The sequence below is a fragment of the Chelmon rostratus genome, chromosome 10, assembly GCF_017976325.1.
Source record: "Chelmon rostratus isolate fCheRos1 chromosome 10, fCheRos1.pri, whole genome shotgun sequence".
Classification (NCBI taxonomy): domain Eukaryota; kingdom Metazoa; phylum Chordata; class Actinopteri; order Chaetodontiformes; family Chaetodontidae; genus Chelmon; species Chelmon rostratus.
This window is the reverse complement of record NC_055667.1, coordinates 24,350,128-24,374,279: the sequence shown is the minus strand read 5'-3', so window position 1 is coordinate 24,374,279 and position 24,152 is coordinate 24,350,128. Positions and strand designations below refer to the sequence as shown.

General features: G+C 41.8%; 1 protein-coding gene across 1 annotated transcript in view; it reads left to right on the top strand.

Moving 5' to 3' along the window:
* Positions 1–4,220: 4,220 nt before the first annotated feature.
* Positions 4,221–24,152, top strand: part of syt6a (synaptotagmin VIa) — a 54,936-nt gene continuing 35,004 nt past the window's right edge. Inside the window, exon 1 of the mRNA XM_041944948.1 lies at positions 4,221–4,377. Coding sequence (XP_041800882.1) covers positions 4,221–4,377 — 157 coding nt within the window. The remainder of the gene's footprint in view (positions 4,378–24,152) is intronic.

Here is a 24,152-nt window from a genome sequence, read left to right as displayed (position 1 = left end):
TGTGTTGATATGTGTATTTTTAGACTTTCCTTGTTCCTAGTCTAAATGCTGATCTTAGCTAATTATTGTGTGAACAAAACAAGTCACACAAGAAACAAATATTCTACCTGAAAGTGCTTTTATTGTTGTATTCAAATGATCTCATTGCATCCAGGCTATGAGCTGCATGTTCTCATTTCGTCACGTTTAGGGATAAAACATTTATTTTCCTGAGGTTAAAGCAGGTTATCAGGTCTTGAAAAGCATCAAATTTAGTTTCCTCAAAAAATGGTATTAAAAATGTCTTGAATTTGAATATTTTCTCTTGCTTGTTGTAGGCAGTGATGCTAGATATAAAATGTTTTTGCATCTGACTGCAGGCTGTCGGGAGATATTAAAAATGAGCTAGCTAAGCTCATTGATTCACGTGTCAGTTTTAGCAAACAGCTTCAATGAACTCAGATGAATTGATCATTTTTGATTGGTTAATCCATCTGTTTATGTTCTGCTGCTAACAGAGGTCCAGCTCATGTTAATTTAATTAATTAAATCATTAGGAATCATTGCCTGCTGGGGAGTTCTTGGAAAAATGTGATTGAATAATGCATCATGCTCCCATGATACCTCCACACTTTGGCCGGTACAATTGTCAGACAGGTATTGAATTGTATTCTATGTTGTATTCAAAAGGTCTTTAAAAGGCATAAATTTAAATTGGTGAACTCTGCAGAGACCCCACACCAAACAGCTATTTATCAGAGATGATTTGCTGGTCCATTAAAAGGGGCTGCCTCCCTCTAATTCTGACCTTTTTATGGAGGGTTTACATCGTGTTGACCTGTAAAGCGATGACCAGAATGTTTAATAGGACGGAGCTGATAGCATTTACATGCCTCGGGATTGATATGCACGACAGTGGGCGCTGAGAATCGACTCCTCTGGACTCTATCACTCTTCTGGGCCGTGCTGACAGGACCTCAATTAAACACCTCGTCTCAGTGACATTCAGGACATGTTTGGATGAGATAGCGCTCCGTCCACATTTCACCTGGACACAGAGTAATTATACTGATCTTTATCCATATGACGGGTAGCGTCATTCTCGTTCATCACTGTTGTGTGCTCAGCCTTACTGAAAAACACTGTCATGAAGCTCCATAAGTACGTTAAGACCCTTTCGGGGCCTAACAGAAATAGCATGTATGTGTGTTCACTGTAAATCCTACAGGCTCTTATGTGATGTTCACTGGCAGATCTATTTGTTCACAGATCATCGCTTCATCTGTTGTATTGTAGCTTCAGAGCGCCATCCATCAAATCCTGCTTACACAATTTAAGACTGTTACTAATGAGCTTAACTATGAGTCAAAATAGAAATATTTCTCTCGTTGCCCCACAGCTGAGGAGGGACTCTTTGATTAACACGTCACGACAAAGAAACACACTCACGCACACCAGGATACACCGATACACGGCGACTGCATACTGTGGAAATCCTGCCATCGCGGCCCCCGGGTGAGGTTTAGAAGTGCTGATGTTAATTAGCATAGCTTTGAGTGAGCCAACCCTTTGTCATGCATTTGCCACAATGAATCAAGTTCAACATCTGCAGCCACCGGGCTGTCACCACAGAAAGATTTGCCACAGATGAAGTTGATTTGCATATCAAACCGAGGACCTCGTGTGCCACAGCCCCCTCATTTGCTGTGAAAAATATGCCCGCACCTTCTACAAAATTATCAACGTGACCATCACAGCCCTGCTCATTTATTCGAGGCTCATAGGAGGAATTCCTAATGACAGCAGACAGAAATGTTTTAAATCTGTTAGATTATCAGTAAGTGTAACCCTCTGAAAGGCGCTCTCTCAGCATTTGTCTTGATTATCGCATTAATTCACACACTTAAAGCACTTTTCGTAGCTGCGGCGGTCTAAATAATTTAGAGATGGAAACAGCGACGATTTTGTGTTCTTTGTGCTTCCTGAATAATTAACAAAGAGGGCAAAATGTGCTGCGCAGTTAAATCTGAGCTGTTTGATCAATGTTTTATTCAGTTTAACCCATAGAAGGTGATCTTTCTAAAACATGAACTATCAGCTGTGCCTAGTTCAAGACCTTGTTGACAATATTTCTCCTTTGATTTTATGCCGCTGTGAATTTTCATCTGCTGCCTGTTGTATTACTCTGCTGACTGCCACTGTGTGTTTTATCTATCTACCACAGTATATATTACTCACCTTATACTTTAATGTGCGTATTGTGGTGCGAAGTCACCTCAAACTGTAGCCTGTAGCGAGGATTATTATTTATGTGGAAAATAGGGAAGGAGGCTTTTGTCGGTAATGGTGCATTATCTTTCAGAAGGCAGTTTATTTCCCGGCTGACTCAAAATGATCGAAAATAAGTTAACAAGGAGCCATTACACACAGTAGCATTATTTTGTCTGACATGCTGGACATCCCTGGACAATACCCTCTAAATAATGTAATGGCACGAGGAAGACCTGCTACACCCCGGGTCTATTTTCTTCCACCATTAAAGCTGTTACATCGGCGGCGTGAGCAGCACTGGAGGGAATCGATGAGCCGTTTTGTTTTGACGTCTAAGCCGTGGCGTGTGAGTGCCAATGCAGGTAGCGGTGAACCTGTATGCATTAACGGGACCGCAGGGCAAATGAAGGGGGGCAGTCAGTATCAGCTGCAGCAGAGGCGCAGGAGTAATTGACTCTTTTGAAAACCCGCAGCCAGAAACAATTCGTTATTTGCCCGTTAATCAAGGAAGCCAGAGAAGAGCATCCAATCTTCAGCAACAGGAAGCACTGGAGACCCCTGACCTCCCAACTTTAAGGGAGGCGTGGCGGCCAAGATAAGCCTTCAATTATCGAAGCAATCTCAGAACAATAACCCACCAATGTGGGCAGTGTAGCATTTACGCCCTGGTTTAAACTCAATTAAGGAAGGGAGTCAACGATCTGGTTAAATTCAATATGACTTTGTAATTAGATGGGCATGAAATCATTTTTCTGATGCCTTATTCGTCACAGGGTTTACTGCATTACTTTGATTAATGGTTAAGAACATAATTAAGGGATGAGGTCAAGCAAGTTCACATATGCGGTAGTTCCATATAAGATAGCAGGAAAGTCAATTAGTGTTTTTTTTTTTTTTTTTGCTAATAATGATCATATATGAGAAATTAATGTGAATTGAATCTTCAGAGGATCAGAGCTATTACAGATTTATTTGCTCTTACTGGGCTTCATTAGCTATAATGTCCCAACAGATACATTAAAGCCATTTCACTTTTCCATTTTGCACTTATTTACATTGTGAGAGACCATTTGTTCACACTGTATGCAGCCTCACAAATTGCTCTCTCGCTCCATTTCTCCCACAGACAAACACACGGAGCTAAACCCTCATCATTACAGGTCGTAAACAGTCAGGGATGACAATCAGAGCGATGGGGGACTGTCGGCGGGAGCGGCGAGACCCGGCAGTCACAGGTGGTTCGGCTCGGGGGAGACTTATCACAGGAGACACTCTGACCTGCGGGGACCAGCCGTGGTAGTCCATCCTGAGAAAAACAAGCCCAGTGGTCGTTATGTTTTGTAGCCTGTGCGCACTCGGAGCAGGAGTGGTGGCGGCTTTGCAGCCAGATCAAGTGTGGGGGTGTTGGGAGGAGTGATGTGGAAAGGGAGCGATGAAGAGGAGCTGGAGATGACGGCGGGGGGATGGGGGTCGCTAGGCTCCGGCACTTGTTGGCGTATCAAGTATTGCTCATTATTGTTCTGTTGCATCTGACTGTCTTCTTTAGCATATATGTGATGCAATAATTCTGTCCTACATATCACCTGGGGCCAAATGTGATTCATTAAGTCCTCACACACACACACACACACACACACACACACACACACACATATACATTGATGCCATAGCACGCATGCAACACATTCATGCATTCAACAATCTTGGCCCTGCTTGCACAGATCAACACACACACAAACAGACACAGACACACAGAAAGCGAGGCACGCTCACACACAAACATGCACACACACTGGAGAGTGTTTGTGTGTAAACACACTCGAGAGACCGTGGAAGACGGAGAAGAATCAGCCGAGGACGGAGACAAGTTGCGTTTATCTTCTGCATGCTAGGCTGCCGCGCGTGTGTGTGTGTGTGGGTGTGCTAGTCCCCTTGGATGAGCACACACGGCTGAGGATGCTGCTGGGAGCATGAGTCCTGACCGAGAGGAGTATGACATGGTCTGTCAGAGAGCTGTGACCCTAATTGTTGACCTTTGCCTCCACAACAGCACACTGTTGGATCAGGACACCTGTCAGGATTACCTCTTCCTGTTATCCAGCCAGAGCTCTGACCACAAAGAACTGGGTAAGGACTGCAATTAACTCCTGATCTAAACCGGGTGTAAGCTAGTAGCTCTCCTGATGTGCTTTTTAAGCCTCCACGCTCAGATGACTAAAAGCAAAGTCTAGAGGATTTTGTATAGCAATGCTTTACAATGTGTGTGTGTGTGTGAATGGCAAGCTGCATTTAACATGTGGTTTTACTTCTTTTTCCCTCTGTTTACCACATGTGCGGTCACAGATGGTCGCTCAGGCAGAACTTCGATTGAGCCATTAATACATCCTTAATGAGTTTTTGTGACCCCGGGGCAACGCGGAGCAATAGGTGCATAAAACAAACTCGCATTGACTCCCCAGTTTGCACTGGAGAGCTGGGCTTCTATACTGTTTATAGATAAGCCTTGAGGCTGACTAACGCCAGCTGATGCTGCCCTGATCACTCAGGATTACAGAGAAAAGAGACGAGAAGCAGGAATGTATGCTGCTACGCCCGAGCGAACAGGAAGCAGAAACGCTGCGAAGTTCCAAAAAACTGAATTAGAGTTTTGACTTATTCATGAGGGGTGATTTACACATCTGTTGCAGCCTTGTGCAGCTGTTGCTTTGGCACTTGCAGTGGGCTTCGAGCTCTTTAAAGGAATAATAACCCCTCTCTTTGAATGCATTGTAAAGGGAGCAGCTCTGCTGTGGGCTCTGGGGGACCTCGTGTGCTTCAAGTCTTTGAAGCGTGAATTGTAGTTGTGAAGATCTAGCAAATATTGGCCGAATTGTGTAAAAGCAGAGCAAACTAGTGAATTCAGTGTCACAGTGCAGAAAACACTACAGGATATGACCAAAGAGGGTGTGAAGAATTGTAGCTTTATAGAATTTAAAAAGCAGGCTGAGCTCTCACAGTGTGCAGATCTTTAGATAGCAGAGCTAAATTGGCACTTTATTTTTAGCTGGATTTAGAAAACCAATACAGTTAAATATATCAGGGCATATGATTTCATACAAATTACATGATTGGTTGCATGTTAGATATCCATAACTGTGATCTAGAATTGTTTGCTAACCCATCTAATTTTGTATTTCTTCTTCCAACCAATGTTTTTTTGGCTGATAAACTGGTCTTTGTCAGCAGGTGCACAGGAAAGAGGAAATAATATTTGTGGCTGCTTTTTCAAGGAAGGGTCCCTGTTCCCAGAGTGCATGTCACACCAATCCAGACCAAATCCACTGTCACCTCACATCATTCTCAGTGGAAGAATTGAACGTACATCACAGTGCCACTGGCGTCCACTACTGAGCTGTGGGGACATTAAATGCCATTGCATGTTATGTAGCCATTGATGTGAATTATTTCTGCCACATGGAAGCTAAAGACAAGCTGCTTCTCATAATGTAGGTTGGGGGGTTGTATGAGATGTCTCCTTGTGTATATTTTCTTTGGTATCATGCATGAATCCCACGGCGAGCAGTAGGCTATGCGGCTCGAGCAGGCGCCGAGTTCAACAAACAGGACCCGTGAAGCTGAAACAAAAGATTTTCTGTTTTGTGAGCAGGTGCAAAAATATCCTAATATTGCTTCGATAGGGAGAGGAAGTCCTGACATCCCATCTGGACTTCAGCACAAATTGGCATCCGCTGCAGCACTTCACTTTCTACTACAAGTTGGAACATTTGTGTTTTTAACAAAGCTTGAAAAATGATTAACTATCTAGCACAAAATGTACAAATTCCATGAAGACTTTCAGCGAAGCTTCATCACTCCTGAACACGAGATCCACCAACACTCCCATCTAATATTATCTTTTCAGCGTTCCAGTTGGGATGTTTTTTAGCTTTCTGTGTCCTGCTGACATGGCTGAAATAGCTGCTTCCTCTCAACTCGCTCGTGGACTCGCCCCTTTTGTCAAGCCGTGACGTTTAACCCTCTGTCCTCTAAGGATTATGGGAAAAACAGAAATATTAAACAAACAACTATATCAGATAAAAAACATATATCACCATCATGTGCACACACAGAGTTAGCGTGTGGGGGGTGATGCTGTTAGCTGTTGCTGCTTCACAAGGGGATGTTTTTTATACTCTTTTGTATTTAGGCTACTATACATCGCCTCTATAGTTGATTCTATTTAGCATCTTTTTATTGTCTGTTTGTTCTACTTGCTCTTTTTTCCACCTCTCCTTTTTATTCTTGCTGTTCTGACAAGTGAATTTAGATAAAATAAGTCTAATCTCAAATTATCTTATGTTAGCCCCATCTGTGATTTGAGCACTAGCAATCTGCTTGTTAGCGCCTTCATGTTGAGATTTGAATTATGGGCTAAAGTACAGACAGCTGAGGTTGCAGGACTCCGTCTTGCTAAGAGTTTCGACAGGCTTTTTAATAATGTAGTGCAAACACAACACTTCTTCAGGAGCCTGCAAGAGACTTAGCGGGTGTTCGAATAACACACAGTAAATTTAGTGCTAACTAGTGCAAAGTTAGCCTAGCTGTTCTGTCGCGCAGGACACAAGGCAAATTTTAGAGACCGACGGGAAGATGTAGTTCAATGTGAATTCACTCAGCATGCAGCAAAATGTTTGAACTTTTCTCGCAGTTTTATTAATCTACTTAAATAAATGTACATAGATTAGCTTAGCTTAGGTTAGCTTTGATAACAAGCGAACTTTGCAAGTGGAAGCTAGTTAGCGTAGCTTGCTAGCTAGTGAGCGAAATACAAAATTAACAGCATGACGGGTCTTGTTTAAAATGGAGAAAACAAGCAGATCCACTTAAATTAATAGCCAATGCTATGAAAATGTGATGAAAAGTGATTAAAATAACACAGGAAGAAAAAAACAGTTCACCAATGAATGAACAACACTTTTATCATTATTGTCTCATTATAATGCATTACCTTAACACAAAAAGAAAATTTCGATTTCAATTATACTCTTAATCATTTAAAACTTGGCAGTATGCTATGTTTTCATTTTTTTCCAAAGCCACAAACACCCATAGTGTTTCTATTTGTAAAACACCTAAACACCACGTTTTTCTATTATAATAACTATTTTTTTCTGAAACTATCCGTGAATCTGTGTTGCTCCAGAATATAAACTATGTGCATTCTTTCATCTATTTGTAATTTTCATTTTTCCCTCTACCTCATTTCAGCTTTTAACGAGATTTGAGCGTATAAAAATCCACGGTCTTAATTTGCCCCGGTTTCTCCTCTGTGACAAAGGAGGACATTAGCGTTGTGAACATACATCTGTTTGAGTATATCTGCAGCGATCAGGCTCACAGCAGCAGAGTCATTTCACCACAGCAAATTTCCCTCCCATCTCTGGCTGAGTATCCCCTCAATAGTTTCGAATCGATTATGATAAAATACGAACGACTAATTAGAAAGCCTGGGACTTTTAATTCCCCTGTCCCGATGCAGCTGGGAGATAATAACCCATTGCCTTTATTGGCCAATTTGTTGAATCCTGAGCTGGCTGATTGTATTCCAATCGAGGCTTGGTGCGTCACCTCGCCGGACCCACCTGCTGTGCATGTGAAAGGCAACACAAGACTTTTCCAGCAGGATAAATGAGATCTGGGATCAGCGTCTAACACTCTGCTAGGGCAAACGTTTCCCACTGATCAGCTGCCTGCCTTAGATATTGATATTCACTCCCGAGCGTTGACGCCGGTTACAAAACATATCCCTTAAGCCTGTGCATCTCCTGAATGGCGGGATGTTCTTACAACCCCCTCCTCCAAACACACACACTCACCCTCATTACGAATTCCACTTTCATTATCAGCTGCAGCTTCAGGTGTGTGGGCTCGAATTGACGGGGCTTATTTTTGATCACATTATTTCTCGCACGCCCATCTCATCTTGAGGTTTATTAAACAAGACCTTGGCTGGCAGAGGACATTAGCATCAGCAGATCATTCATTTGGTTCCCACTGGTCTGCTCCTCTCCGCCTGTGGTATTTGCAGGGACGGATGGTGCATTGCAGGTTGAATCCAAAACAGAAAAACAAGAACATCAAATTAACTGCACAGTGGAGATTAGAACCCCAGCTGAACCGCGGTGCCTTTCAATAATTCATACCCACTGTCTACTGTCTCTGTGTTTTATTGATACAACATTTCACTGTAGACCACAAAAGAACACTGGAGACACTGTCTGTCCCTGTTGTGGAAGATAACACACTGAAAAATATCTGTCTCAGCTGACGTTAAAAGACCAAGCGGCAGTCCTCGAAGGCCCGCGCCATTATTGCGGTCATCATTAGGGAAATAAAATTACAGTATTCACTCAAGAAAGGTGAGCAGGGAAACAGATCCGAGATACAGCATTAGGAGGGTTTGTGTACATTATTCATCCTGCCTTTATCCTTTCTTTAGGGGGTGTACAGTTGTCTCTTGTGGGAGTGTTTTGATGACAGCAGGGGTTAAAAGGGAGAGTAGGGTCAGTGAGGCGGATCAGTGGGAGGAGGAAATAACGACTGCCCAAGTGGAAGGCATTTTTCATTAAAGTGAATAAAGACAAAAGTCAGACAGTGGCTTGAATACCAATCAGCTCTCCTGTAAGGAGTCTGTGAGCAGCATTTTAAACTGAGGCGCCTTCATCCCTCTTTCCGAGGGCTTCTCTGGTGTTTCCTCGCCGCACATGTTAATTCTGAAGCTCAATGGCAGCTGGGACGTCCCCGAAGGTGCTCACTTGTACTGATGTCATCTGTTGCCCAGCTGTGGAGCTATCGCGAATGTGAATCCATCTCCATGAATAAATAATAAAAATCCCTCTTCCTGGACTCGATGGTGCAGACGCCATCCACGCCACGTTTTACCACGCGAGAGCGTTTCATGGGACGGTGCTCTCTGCAGAAAACAAAAAAGAAATGCAGCGGTGTCATTAATGACAAAAGAGTTGGGAGGATGAGTAATGTCGAGGCCTGCGGTGTGTCGCCCAGGCCAGCGCACTGGGCGAGGCCTCTGCTGAGCTGTCGAGCAGTAACATTGGTTTATTAATTAAAGAATCAGGCCCCGAGCGAGCAGAGCGGTGAGAGCCTCGCAGGACGAGGAGGAACACAACAGGGCATGGGAACTTTTTTGTTTTGGTTTTCTGCCCCACTGGAGCATAGCATTTATGACAATCTGGTACTGAAGCACAGCAATCGAGTCCTCACCACGCCTCCTTCAGTTGCTGCTGCTACGTCAAGCTTTATGTCCACGTTCAGCACGTATGAAGTCTACAGTGGAAACAGGGGCCGAGGGATGTTCCACTCCAAACAGCAACAAAAGCAGACAAAGACAAGACTCATTTCCAGCCAGCAACTGCCAATTTATTTGACAACTGTCTGCAGCAGATTTTGTCATCGCTAGCCAGCTAATTAAGCTAACATTGGCTCCGCCAGTATGTTGACAATGCAGCCAATCCCTGACTTTAATGTTTCAAGATGACATATTCTCAAAAGCAGCTCTGTGGTTGTGATGATAACCAGTGTTGTGTTGGTAACAGTTACCTCAATAAAAATAACTAGATTACTTCCATCAATTAGTTGTGTTTAAGTGTATTAAGTTGCTTTTTTGTTACTTTCAAAATGCCTACTTTGAAAAGCTGCCATTGGTGATAGGGCTGTGTGATGCAATCAAATATCATACCCTGATAGTTTCATATGCAGAACACTACATATCAAGCACATTGCTGTAAAATTAATGAAAAGTCGAAAATGGCGAAAGGCCTATTTCTCATTTCATTTTGAATTATATACTCAACAAATAAATTATATCAACTCATATTTGATTGTTTTTGTCCTTTTGTTTAGAACCTTTGTGCAAGTATATGTCACTATATAAAATTTAAAGAGAAAAAGAGGAAAGATTTTTCATCTAAAGCTGCAAACAAAATAACCCAGCATCCAAGTCTGGGTTGTGTTTTAAGCACTTGACTGTATTTTTGTGGCTCTCATTTGTAGGTGGTTACTGGGGCTGGTGGTGTTTCAGCCTGTTGTGGCTGCGGCATAATTTTACAGTTTTAGTTTCCGGTTTAATTATCACTACAGCTTCCTTCAGCTTTACAGAGTTTTAAGGTGTATTTCAACTCATTGTTTAGCTGCCCAGCCTGCAACTTTAGGGTTTTGGTTCACTCTCACGGCTCTGATAGCATCATTTTTGACCACAGCAGGTAGCTGTTATCAGCGGCAAAAAGCTCTAAAAATCTACTGTACACCACCAGCTCAGCACCAAATGGCAGATAGACAAAAGCAGTGACTAGCTGGTGAACATGGTGGAGCATTCGGCAACTCAAGAGACAGATATTCTCCTCAAGAGTTGGTAAAGACAAAGAAAGTGCTAAAAGAGAGTGAATACTGGATTTTTTTTTTTTTTTTTTTTTTGCGGTTGCAGGAAACACAACTGAAAATGAATGAGCGCTGCAAAACAACTGAAATATATACTTAACTTAAAACCAACTTAAAGATGATATGTCAATGTTGTGTTCCCAGCTTGCTTCCGCTGCCCCTAAGTAGCCCTAGAAATCTGTTAATGCAGATCTACTGTTCCAAGCTGACTTTTCTTTGCATGAAGACTCTGTAAAGGAGTCTTATATATTCACTGATGGTAACATACAGCACATGGTATGGTGCTAAAGACAGAGGCTGGCAGGGCCCCAGGCAAAAAGTCAAGAGGTCTGCCTCCTCACAAGTTGATAAGCCACGTAGAGGACTTTAAAAAGTACGGCTATACTTCCATTTACTCAAATAGTGGCCAGGGCCTTTATTTACCTCACCTGCAGAAGGTACTGTGAAGAACAGGTTTAAAAATGTGTGCCCTTATTCAAGACCGGGCTTTTAGTCTACAGCTGGTTTTTATTCGAGGTTAATAGTTAGCTGCACATGCTCACGTTTGTTGCTTATGTTACAGCAAGCAAACATACTATTTAAACCAGGCATGGGCAAACTACGGCCCGAGGGCCATATGCGGCCCGTTACAAAATTTAATCCGGCCCGCCGAACTTGAACAAATTATATCAATAAACCTTGTTAATGTTTTATTTTCCCTGCAATTCTGGCTTTTTCCCAATAGATGGCGCACTCTAGATACATTGAGCTTTGTTGAGGTGAAGCGTATTACTCCACGTTTGCGCTTTACTCTTCGACCCTCAGCCCTTCTGTAAAGATGAGCGGAGCTAAGAATGTCCAGTTTTTAATAAGGAGTGGACAACTAAATATTTTTGACTGAACACCGATCAGGCGGTCTTTAAAGACTATGATACAGCAAGAAAACTGACTCCAGACTTTGATGCGCTGGATAAAAAGGGAGACCAACAACACTGTTCCCACTGAAATTAAAAGTACGTTTCTCCGTTGTGTTATGTAAAAAATGCATTTGAAACTAATTTGTTCTGTCTGTTAAGGGATGGACATATGTGGCGCTCAGGTGCACGTACATTCTCAAAACCAAGTGCGCAAATGCAGCGCGATCAAATATAACGCGCTCCACATACTGGCGCGTTGTCACTGTTCCGTCCTCGCGCTGCTCGTTGTTGAGTTTTGGCATTAGGGATGATTGAATAGAAGGAGAGGACAAGTAGACCTGCATCTCCTACCGTTTTTTAAATGAAGACAGTCAGGAGGAGACTGATGATGATAATATCCTTAAGGATAACACAACTTTCAGTGCTTTAAAATAATAAAAAGAGTCATTTCAATAAATAGCTCAGTTCTGTGGGACTTCAAAGACAGATATTTAGTTGTAATGCTTTTGTTCATTTTCAATTGAAATTAAAGCACATGTGTTCTACATATCTCATGATATTTTATTTTCTCTTATGAGGTGGATTACCAAAACACTCCATCCATCTGCTCCTGGTCCGGCCCCCCAGTCAAATTTTAGAACCCTTTGTGGCCCACAAGTGAAAAAGTTTGCCCACCCCTGATTTAAACCATTCTTTTGCTCATCTTTTAAGGCTTTGGAAATGCAAAAAAAAAAAAAAAACCTCTACAAACTCTTTATATATCAAGTATCACTCTTACTCTTACTCTTAATCCATTGCACTCTGAACTTGGAAAAAAATGACTTCTGACACGGTACAGTGCAACGGAACAGGTTCGATTTCCATGTGAGAGAAACTCAAGATCAAGATCGCTGTAGCCAGAATTCACCACATAAACACACCTGACCTCGGAACAATAGACACCACAGACAGTGAACAGTAAGCAGAATGGCCTTTTCATCAATTTTTACTTTATCTATTGTTTTTAATGCAAAACATGCTGTAACAAGTCTTTCCAAGGATGCTTATGAAGTTCAGAGACTTGCCATACAAACATGTGGGCGAGGCAGATGCACTGGGACGTAACGGATGGCAGCATTTTAACAGCTCTCGTCTAATTTCTGGGTGGAAGCTGAGACAGAGAAGAGAAAATAGTTTTTAGTGTTTTGCTTTACCTCATTTGACTTCCTCATGTCACTGATGTCAAGCTGCTTCTCGTTCCCCTCTTTTCTAATGAGGCCCCATGTACCTCCTCTGTCTCGAGGTTTCACTGGCTGGTTTGGTTCATGTTGCTGTTTTGTCATAATGGCTGTTTAGCTGTCTGTCACGCTGAAAGCTTTAGGCCTCTGGGGCCTACACCCCTGTCACGCTTGCCGGTTCGACGGTGTACAATCAGACAAGGAGCCCGAACACTTCGCCACACAAATTAATGTGCAGTCTTATGGGGTAATATCACTAAATGCTCACTAAACGCTAAAAATACTGTATTGTTCCAGCAAAGAACAAAATCTGAGAACTGAGACCTGTGAAGACAAAACTAACACTGGTCAGACAATCTCGACCAATGTGACATACTCAGATATAAGAACAACATTTGAGAATGAATGTTTGACACGCCTTGCTTGAAAACTAACTGAAAAGATTTGTTGATTATCAAAACAGTTGCAGATTAATTTTCAACTCTCAAGTAATCAAATGATCAACTAGTTGATTCAGCTGATTTCTGTGAATGCTTTCACCGCTGAAAACTTTAGTGTACTTGAACTAAAGTGATGGAGTTGAGTAGTTTGTCCACCACTGGTGGTGAGCGGCTGATGAGGGAATGAGATGCAGGTGAGGAGGTGGGAAGTCCAGGTAGCTGCAGAGCAGATGAGGGAAGTGAGAACAGGTGTGTAGTTGGAGCTGAGGGGCAAACTGAAACTCTACATTTTTCACGTTTGCCTCAGTCACATTAATATCTGTGGCTTTGCGGGTCGGTTCAGTAGATTACATTATAGATGCAGCGTTATAGAAAAGTAAAATAAGCAAAATACATGACAGAAATTGGTTTGTGATGCTGGAGCTGCGTGCTGAGCCACGCAAACTGAGGCTTTTCGTGCTCTCTGCAGTTTTCATTATGGACCCATCTCTGTGCTGAAAGGTGGAGAAAAGCACTGGAGACAACTCCACTCACTGTAAAAATAACTCCACTGATCTTATAATAGCTACATCCATGGACTGTACGATTTGTCTATATGTGCAGCACTGTATTCCTCTGACACTCCACGTTATTTCCGCTCCGTTACATTAAAAACAGTTCTGAGGACCAGAAATATGCAGAGCTCGGCAGTAAACATTCGGGCGGCGGCCTGCAGGACCCACAGGATGGACCCGAAGCTTCGGCATCGCGCTCACAGCTTCGCCGTTGACATGAACTAAAAGGAAATGCTGGAGGTTTTCTGTGAATGATAAACATCCAGTGTGTTTTAGTCTCGTTTAAACTCGGTTTAATATTGAGAGGGAACAAATCAGCTTATTTTCAACTTTCATGGGAGTCGTGTCAATTCCAATATAGTGTGGGACAATTTTCCATGTCTCATATACTTGGGGGGGACGTCATCCCCATCTTTTTTTTTTTTTTTTTTTTTTTTTAAATCTCAAAATTTTGTGTTGGTCTTAGCTTTTCAGAGTCTTGACTTTAACACTGATTAATACCTCATTTAAAGAATCGGCAGCTTTCTAAAAGACTGAAGAAGTTTGCACACATTCAGCAGCAACATAAATTCTAACATGCACCTGACATGTGAGGCCCATCTACTCAGTAGAAATCCTGAATGGAGCTGTAGTTCTCCTCAGCTCTTCGGAGGGTTTCAGGGTCTTTCAGCTACTTGTTTTGATTTATTTCCCACAATTTTCCTGTTTTGATTCGCTGTCACTGCTCCAGTTAACTTGTTTTATTTTTGGCAGTTGCTTTCAGCTAAAGAGCTCTGATGGACTCACTGTGCGCTACCTGTCCAGCACCAATCGATTGTTTAAGTTAGCAACTTGCCGGCATTTAGCATTAAGCAGCTAACGAGACCAACATTTCCCATAAGGAGTTGTTGGAGCGAGCTAAAGGAAAAGTGAATGTGGAACTTTCATCAGGTGGCTCGAGACATGCCAACAATTGTTTGCTAACTTGTGCGCCACATATACAGTGATAATATGTTAATGTTGTGTTGACAGGGTGCTCTACTGCCCCCAACTGGCCAAAAAAATCAATTAACACTTTTTTAAAGCAATTTTTACCTTTAATTATTGTGTCAGATTTGTATGGCTAGGCGATGATTTGCACGTTTTAAAGTGTTTCAACCACTCAAAGTTAAAATAAGACTTTAATTCCTTTGCTTCCAACAGGCTGTAGTGTATTTTTATTTCCAGAGCACACAGTCGACATGCACCATCAAGTTTAATGACAAAATGTTGCTCCTTGTCTCCTGCTGTAGACGTGTGAGTAGTCAAACATCTGCTAACATGTTCATTATGACGACTTCATAAGGTGATAATGAGTTAATGTTGTGTTGACAACTGCCAAGTAGCCAGAAATCAATTATTGCTGGTTTAGATAACAAAGAAGGTAATCAAACAACAAACAGTGCAAATTTACCTCATCTGTTACACAATTAAAGGATCTTTTTTTTACATTATGGTGCTTCGAATGTGCACAGAAATACCAGGAAAATGACAACATCTCTCCTGTACAACCTGATACAACCCATCATAACAACCCTATGATAGACTGTAAAATAAACTGTATTAAGTTTTAGTTCAGGCTGTGTCAGAGGTGCATGACAACTGTTTATTCAACTTTATGGTCATTTTGAAAGCTGTAGGTTGTGGTGCTGTATTACACTGAGAGGTGTTTCTATTTTATCCACGGTGGGCTTTTTCAGCTGTACACTAATGTAAAATTAATCACTGTCGAAAAGAATATCAGGGCTTGTTGGCCTGCGTAATTAAAACTGTGAAGTACTGTAATATAATTGAAATTATTCATCCCTCATGGGATTCCATGGCACATAATAATACCACATACTGCTGCAAACCGCACACTGCACATGTTTCCCGAGCCTAAGAAAAGAAAGTAAAACACAGAAACAGAATAAAAAAGCTATTTATGCAGCACATTTTATCTTAATGGCCGTGCATTGTCCACATTCTTGTGCAAGTCAAACGTTTCATGTTCAGAAAGCCTTTTCATTACGTCAGCATCCTCCAAAAAAAAGCTGTTTTTTTCAGCATCCTCCACAGATTATGATTTAAAGGACTGCATAAAAATGCATTTTCATTTTCTCTTTCTTTTAACTCACATAAATGTCAGATGTGATCCTGTTTTCCAATACAAACATCTTCTTTGCACATGAAGTCGTGTTAAAAAAAAAAAAAAAAAAAAAAAACTTATTATGGGGCACACACAAATCGTTTTCTCCTGGGCAGATTAAATTACTCCGGGGAAGATTAGTTTTTATTAAACCTCATATACATACGTGCATCTCCTATAATCAAAGTGAAAAAGTGTTGTTATCCTCATACAGACGCGCGTCATGCCTGACAATGAGAAGTCTGCGTGGTCAACAGAAGGGTGTGAGGTGCTTCATCTGCCGCCTGTGGGTGAAGGATGTGAGATAGATCTACTAAAACTGTAACTAACCACAGGCTATGGCAATCTAATGAGGAGGAACTCTGCTACATTAAAACTTTATTCACTAATTAGATAGAGACGTTGCACGCATGAAAGGCTAAATTAAAAACAAATACCAACGCTTAAGGGGCAAACCAAGGGTGTAATATGTATGCAGCACTGCATTGTTTTATGATGCCAACAGTGTGCTGAATTCTGCCCCCGTGTATTGTGACAGTGATTGAAGATGTTTCTCTTCATTCATGTTCAGGTTCAGCCAAAGGGGAAGAGATCCAATTTATATATTAGCTGATAGAATAGTCCATTATACAATATGTAGAATGTCTTTTTTTAGCTTGTGGACTCTTTAGTGTCTGCCTATAAATCCTGTGTTAGCGAGCTGCCAGAAAATGTGTTAGTCACAGTGCACCTAGAACATATGCTCCCTCCGGCCCTCCATCAGTTCAGACTGTATCATTCCCCATTTCCTGGAATCTCTGCTGCTTCCTATATTTTGTGTTTTCACTTATACTGCCATTAAACAACGGCCTGAGGAAACATGACCCACGAGAAGTACAATCAGGGAGATGGGGGAAGGACAAATTGAATAACAACCTCATGACAAAAGACTGGGAGGCAGAGAAAAGTGTGTCTTCGTGTGTGAACTAGATTTGTGCGAATGTCAATACAAGTGAGTGTTTTTGTGTCAGCCGGGTCATGCGGTTGGCGGAACGAGAGGCTTTTGAACAACGGGGTGATCATGTTTCATTAAAACTAAAGAGAGAATTAGATTTTTTTTGTCTCCGTCTTTGCACAGAAAGGGAGAATAGAGGTGCAATTTGAGGTTTGTTGTGACATTTCATCCTCTTATTATATTACCACCCTCTGCAAAGCAGGCCTGGTCTGAAATGATGTTACCTAAGCTGACAAGAATTGATGGAATGACCTTACAGCTTGTCCACCAGCGGAAAATTGCTCCGTGGTTTTGCAGTGAAACATTGCAGATGTGAAAACAGCCATGTGTCTCGGTTGCATTATTATCACCCATTTTGTATCAGTGGAACAACACCAGACTGTGGCACAAGAGATTAGACGAGCAAAAAGCTTGGAAAACTTCCTACAGTCTCCTATAAGCAATATCCAGTGAAATATAAGGTAGATTTAATTTTTGACATGCGGACAGACAACAAGCAGTTCGAATCACCTCGTACACACACACTCTGGGGGCTGTGTTCCATTATTCATCAACAGATGCATCCATTCAATTTGCATAATTCATTTGTCTGTTAGATGCAGAAATAAATATCCAGATATAGACTGTGTTCCTGACAAAATTACCTGAAATTCATTAGTTCTGAGGCAGAAGTGTAAGATCTGCCCAGGAAACTGTGGGACAAGAAATGTTAAGAAATGCAAATAGTAGAAGAGTAATTTGCTGAAACATATGAAAAATAGATTTCCAAGCAGGTGAGATCCAAAGTAATGTTTGAGCAATACAGCGGACCTTTCCAACTGAAAGTGAAACTCTCCACACTGTATCATCAGTGGGAGAGCTAAGGGAGTTCTGTTTGCATAAAAAATAAACTACAACACCAAAGGTATATTTCGGCAAGAATCATCCAATCAAGGAGCTTGAATTTGTGCAGCGCTAACCACAGGCGGGAGCTAAAGACTGGCGTAGACAAGCATCTTAAATCAGCTCACTCTGGATTTCTGGGTCAACTTTAGATGCAAAGCTGAAATACTTAAAGCTAACGTAACGTAAACCTGTACGATCGTTACGTTATCCAGGTGAGTCCCGTGTTTATGTGTCAAGTTATGTTGAGGGTGTTTAAAGTAGAAAATGTACGGTGGCTAATGTTTGCTAATCTTAAACAAAAATTTAGGTCACTGTTGTTGTGTAACTGACATCACTGAGTGTGTTCAAGATTTGGTGACAGATCCATAAATTATTACTAAATTACTATTATAAAATTACAAATTATTTCCTAGACAACTTCCTGAAAATCACTATGTAACGTGCTAATTATGCTCCAGGCAGCACACTGGTTAGCACGATCACCTGCGCCCAAGCTGGCCATCTGAGCCCTTTGTGTTAGTATGACATGCAGATTACCCCAATTAGAGACTCTAAATTGCCTGTAGGTGTGAACAGGAGTGCGAGTGGTTGTCTGTCTCTATGTGTCAGCCCTGTGATTGGCTGGTGACCTGTCCATGGTGAACCGAGGTGGATCCTCTAAAGAACAGGCAGGCTAATGGATGATACCTGGAAAAGACAGACTGTTCTATGGGTTTACTTGTAATTTCATCTGAACATAAAAAATACAAACTTCCCACAAGACAATTCAGTTCAACGTATATGAATCAGGAAATTTCCAATTTGAATAATGAATACAAATGTGTTTACTTTGGTTAATGAAACAAATACAATAAATAAATAATGATAATAATATCAAAGGCACTTGTAATAGTCACAATGAGCGGATCATGTAAGACTGCCTGTTTAGGTGGAAAACAAATAACATATGTCGTCAGTAAACTTTAGTATTTACATTTTTGCAACTTGACAGGTCCATTAATTAACATTTCCTCATTGAGTTAATAGAAAACATAATTCAGGCGGCATTACACTTCCCTCAAAATGCATTTGCTAATTATTGTATGTAAATGTAATTTCTATAAGAAGAGTGTGGTTTAAACTCAAACTTTCACTATTTCCCCATCATTAATACCAAATTACATAGTTATTTCCAGGAAACCTTCAACACATTATCAGGAATTCATTCTAAAATAACAAACTTGTAAAATAAAGTGCTAGCGATTAGCATTATACTGCAGACTTTTAATGTTTTCTACATCTAGAAAACAGCTGATCTGCAAATATATCGCCAGGTCGATGCTGTTAATGCTAATCATTTTCACTATTTCACTTTTTCATTGTATGATGATTAGGCTTACTGGTGTGGCATCAACATTATAACAGGTGAAACGTGGCGGGAGACGCACAGGAACGAGCCACCCCAATTTACAAGCTATCAGTTCTGACCTGCGGGTCACTTATGGAAATCGCTCCATGTAAATAAGTTTTACAGATGGTAATTCATCCCCTGGTAGATCATAGCTCCCTCTTTGACAAGCTAATCCTCAGCCAAGCGTGTAATTAAGACCAGAGTGGGGTATGCTGGGAATTCGGTGCACGCGTGTGACATGACAGCGAGGCGGCGGTCTGCGCCATCAGTGTGGAAACTAATCACCTGTCGCCGGCTGTTACTGACCAAACACGGTCGCTAATGCATTCGATGAGCCAGGTTTGGATAAAGACAGAGGAGAGAGGTGTTACTGAGCGAGCAAAGAAGCACCATCATGAATTTTTACCTCTGACATAAACGTTCTGTCACATGCACGCGATGCTTCAAGACTACGACAGACCGTGGATATGTCTTTCAAAGTGTTACGCTATGGCCCGGGGGAACAGCCGAGGTTTGGAGCCTCAGGCATGAACCGCCCTTTACGCTGCTGGATCCACATCACAACACAAGCACATCACACCCTGCCATAATCCTAAATCCTGTCTCCCAGAGATTACATTTATATACAACTAATTGGCAACAGCAACTATGTTTTGAAGGCAATGTAATGCAGATGGAACTACATTTTCTATCAAGATGATGAGGAAATGTTGTTCAAGTCGCAAACATGCTGACAGACAATGTATTTTGTAATCTTGCAATGCTCACAGTGATTCCATCATAATTCTGCTTTTTTGTGGTTCAGGCACTGCAGCTCTTGGTAAACATGAAAGATCAGGGTCTGTCTTAATGCAGCAATGACGATCTTTCCCCGGCCTTCAACAAAGTGCTGTTGTTGCCTAAACCCGACACTCTGGACATGAACCCTGGACTCTGGTGTCACATCCACCTCCCCGAGACTCCAGCACTTTAAGTACATATCATTCACTCAAACAAAGCATGCTTCTGAGCATGATTCAGGCAACGAGTATGTCAAGGTCAGCTTATCGTGCTGCACTATAATATTATGATGACCAGATTCTTATCTACCTTTCTATTGTGGTTGATGGATAAAACCGCAGCCATAGTAGAGGAAGTGAAGTTAAGGGTCCAGTGTGAGGCTTTAGTGGTGAGGCTGCAGATTTCAGCCAGCTTTAAGTTTATTACGTTTATTTACTTCATTGATCCCAAGACTGGGAAATTATTCTCCAACCTCTAGGCCACGGCTGCCCCCAAACAACCAATGAAAACATACTTATTATGATGCATTTTTATGAAGTTGATATGGAAGCAGTTTGATTAGAGCAGCTTTAAATAGTTACCTATGTACCTCAGTGCAGCTTAAAGCAGGTTTGACAATGTTTTTTTATTTATATTATACAGCTGACAATGACTGAATCCCCTTTTAAGGATATCCTTCATATGAAATCACTGTGGACCCTCTCTAAAAGAAAACTTGAGTGGGTTCTGCATATCAACAGGTTCTTTATGGTCGTGAGTTTGTCTCTAAAATCCTCTACGATGCAGACATTATACACTGTATATGAAGGTGTTGTTGTAGCCACGGCCCCTGTGGCATTTGGAGCGTGTCGGCGCTGCAGAGCCGCCCTGCATTCAGAGTGGAGCAGGTCACTCTGAGACAGGAAATGGAAACGCTCTCCCAGGACTGCTGCAACCACTCGAAGGAGAAGTCCTGTAATATCCGGCCTCTGCCTGACTTGATCAGGAACTGATATATCCCTCTGCGGCTCGGCAAAGAGCTTCCGTGCTTCTCTTTAACGGGTTTAATTTGAAAAAAAAAAAAAACACAGATCAGTCTCTATCCTTCAGATTTAAACATAACTGACCGTTTACTCGGCCCCACCTCCTGTTCTGCCTGTGAAGCCTTCTGTTTGCAGTTAATAATAATAATGCAGTTTACAGTGATGATGGTGAGAGATTCACTAATAGAAAGTCTGACAGATTTCAGACAGAAGCCGACAGAAGCAGGCTTCTAATTTCTAACCTACGACTTGATTTTGATGCCTGAAACCACTGAAATGATTTTAGCAGCTGCAGCAAACGAGTTAATGTTGATGCTACAAGTTTGAGTAGCGTGAAGTAATTAAGTACATTTACTTAGTTACTGTACTCGTGCAATTTTGAAGAACATTTCTTCCCTTCTGCAATTCAGAGGCAAATATTGTACTTTTTACTCCACTACATTTATTTGATAACTTAAGTTACTAGTACTGACTAGACTGTATTGATCTCTGTGGGAAGACGCATAACAGATATCCAGACCAAGACTTCCTCTTCCGTACGCCAGCTCATTGTTTACAGTCCTTTTAACAACTTCACCTTCACCCTCGACAACAACTCGACTTTCAGGCTTGTCTCTATAAACAGACACCTACAGACACATTTAAAGAAAGCTACTGAAAAGCTAATTTATGAGATGATAGGTGATGACTTCTGGGATTGCACCAATGTGGCCAACCTGTTCCACCTCTTTTGTGCTCCATAGAGACTGTTTACCTGCTCAAACGTGATTGGTCCATGCTACTTGGACCACAAACAGGAACCAGAATGCTTCCGATACCAAAATCTCGGATTCTGCATTCATACATGTAGATTATATATAGAGCCTTGTTTCTACTATTATTATCAAGTGGGTTTCATTGTCCATCTTATTTTTATGTTCAGTCTTTTTGTGTGAAGCGCTTTGAGGTGAATTTCTTGCATAAATAAGCTTTGTAATTATCATTATGATGATCGTTTTGGTTCCTGGATCCTCCACTCCCTGAACATGCTCTCATGCCTGCAGCTCTTGAGCCGGCCTCGTTCGAGTCTCTCCTTTAACCTTCGTCCCATCATTTCAGTGTGAGCTCCCAGATCCAGGTCAGCCTTGCTGATGCACAGGAGGATTTCAGGGGGCTGTATTAAATCTCCTCAGGCGAATACCTGAGTGGATTCTGATTTAGATTTTTATTCTCGAGGCATCGGTCTCTGGGGAGCACAGTCCTCCAGCCTGAGCTCAGTTTCCTTTGAACTCTGCTTAGATTTTCTGGCTGCGGCACCGGCCATAAGCAGATCCAATGTGTTGTTGACAGCTAAGAGGACAGGAGGCTCCTGATGCATGCTTCGTTAGAAAGATGAATTGTGCTGTCTGCGTTCCCGGCGAGGATCGACCCTGTTGGATGTGCCACAGCATTTTTTGAGGTTATGTATGTATTCAGACCAACGTCTTCTCCACACTCGCTGCTAACAGGGGACCATGTCAACCATCCTCAAAGAATTAAATGGCATAAACCAGTACATTTAAAAACCATGTGAGACGTTCAAAGACAAGAAAGTACAATCAACCCTGCAACACAAAGTACTGCAAACTTACTCAAGTGCTGAATGACTTTTAATAATTTAGTGCTAAAAAAGATACAACAAGCAGGATCAGGAATATGTTTCAGCTGGAGAGGTTCGACCAATCGGATCACTTCCTCCTGAGCACACTGTGCCGTGGCACTCTGACATTTTCATGATGAAGAGAACGATGAGCGGCCAATGAGCCTCAAGAGCCTGCCACAAGAGTGTATTGAGGCTACTGCATGTCCTCGTGCAAGAAGTAAGGAATTGCAAGGAGTGAAGATCTGAAATGAAACCATCTTGGGAGCAGAAACGGTTCCAATGTTCCAGGAGAAAACATCGACTCTGAATTGGCTGCACAAGAAATGTAAATGTGCTTGAAGGCTGAAAGATAAGACAAAAATGAAAGTTTGAAACTGTAACAGAGAGCAAAAGAAAACTGTTATCAATCAACCATTTTGTGGGGGTGGATTCAGCAGAATAAGAGATTAAAAGCACTTTTAAACTGTAAAGTTAAGTCAAAGAGATGATTATTGGCGACAACTGTGATAAACATTCTAGTTAAAAATGGAAAGTTTAGACGAATGGATTTGATCAAGGATCCTGAAGTCCATCTGAAACAAACTGAAAATAAGTGTTAAAAACAACATTAAACATCATGGAAGTTTTGTAACCTGTGAGGGGACGAAATGTTCTTCGCAGGGGGAGGATAGAGCAGGTCTGGAGCTGAGTGCTGACCTAGAAAGAGCGTCGGAGGCTGGAAACATCCCGAGAACCAACCTGGGAGTCATGATCAAAGATGGGTGAACTCAGTGTGAACTACAATGGAGCCCTAAAAAAGACTTTACCTTAGGGGGAAATTGGACCCAAAACAATGTAGGGAACATTATTTTTTGGTTGTGTCTGGGTTTTACACTTTTTCTGATGTAAAACCAACATTATTGTTACGTTGTGGGGGGGTTATTGGAACGTTTTGTGTCAGCTGGGACTGTGGCAGTGAGTCAGATATTAAATGAATAACATCAAATTAAAATGTCTCGTCTCCGGTCAGCACAGCTGGTGCTCAGTAATGTGACTGAACTGTGTGCATTCATCATGGCTGATGTGCTGTTTTGTTTGCCTGTGTATAAGTACTGGACTCCATCAGCATGCAGTAAAGACCCGACTTTACTTTCCGATCACACACTCTTGTGACCCTGGTTTCTCCTCTGTGTCAGTCACAAAAAACAGATTTCAGGATACGGTGGATGCAGGAAACGTGCTGCTTGTTAGGAAACAAATTTCAAAACCAGGAACACAGCCTTTTTATCTTTGGAAAATTTGGTATCAGAGGCAGTCATGTACCATTAAAGTCTGTCCCTCCTCTCCTGAAGCCGTCCGGGGTTCTGACAGGTTTTTATGATCGATGCATCACCTCCAAAACTGAAGGACTGACCTGACCCTGCAGAGGCTTATCACCGACCCCTGAAAACCACAGTGGACTCTGCAAGACGTCCTCAAAGCTAAACGACTGATTAGGTCGACTGCCAGTGACTCCTAAAATGACACCACTGCAGACAGGCCGCT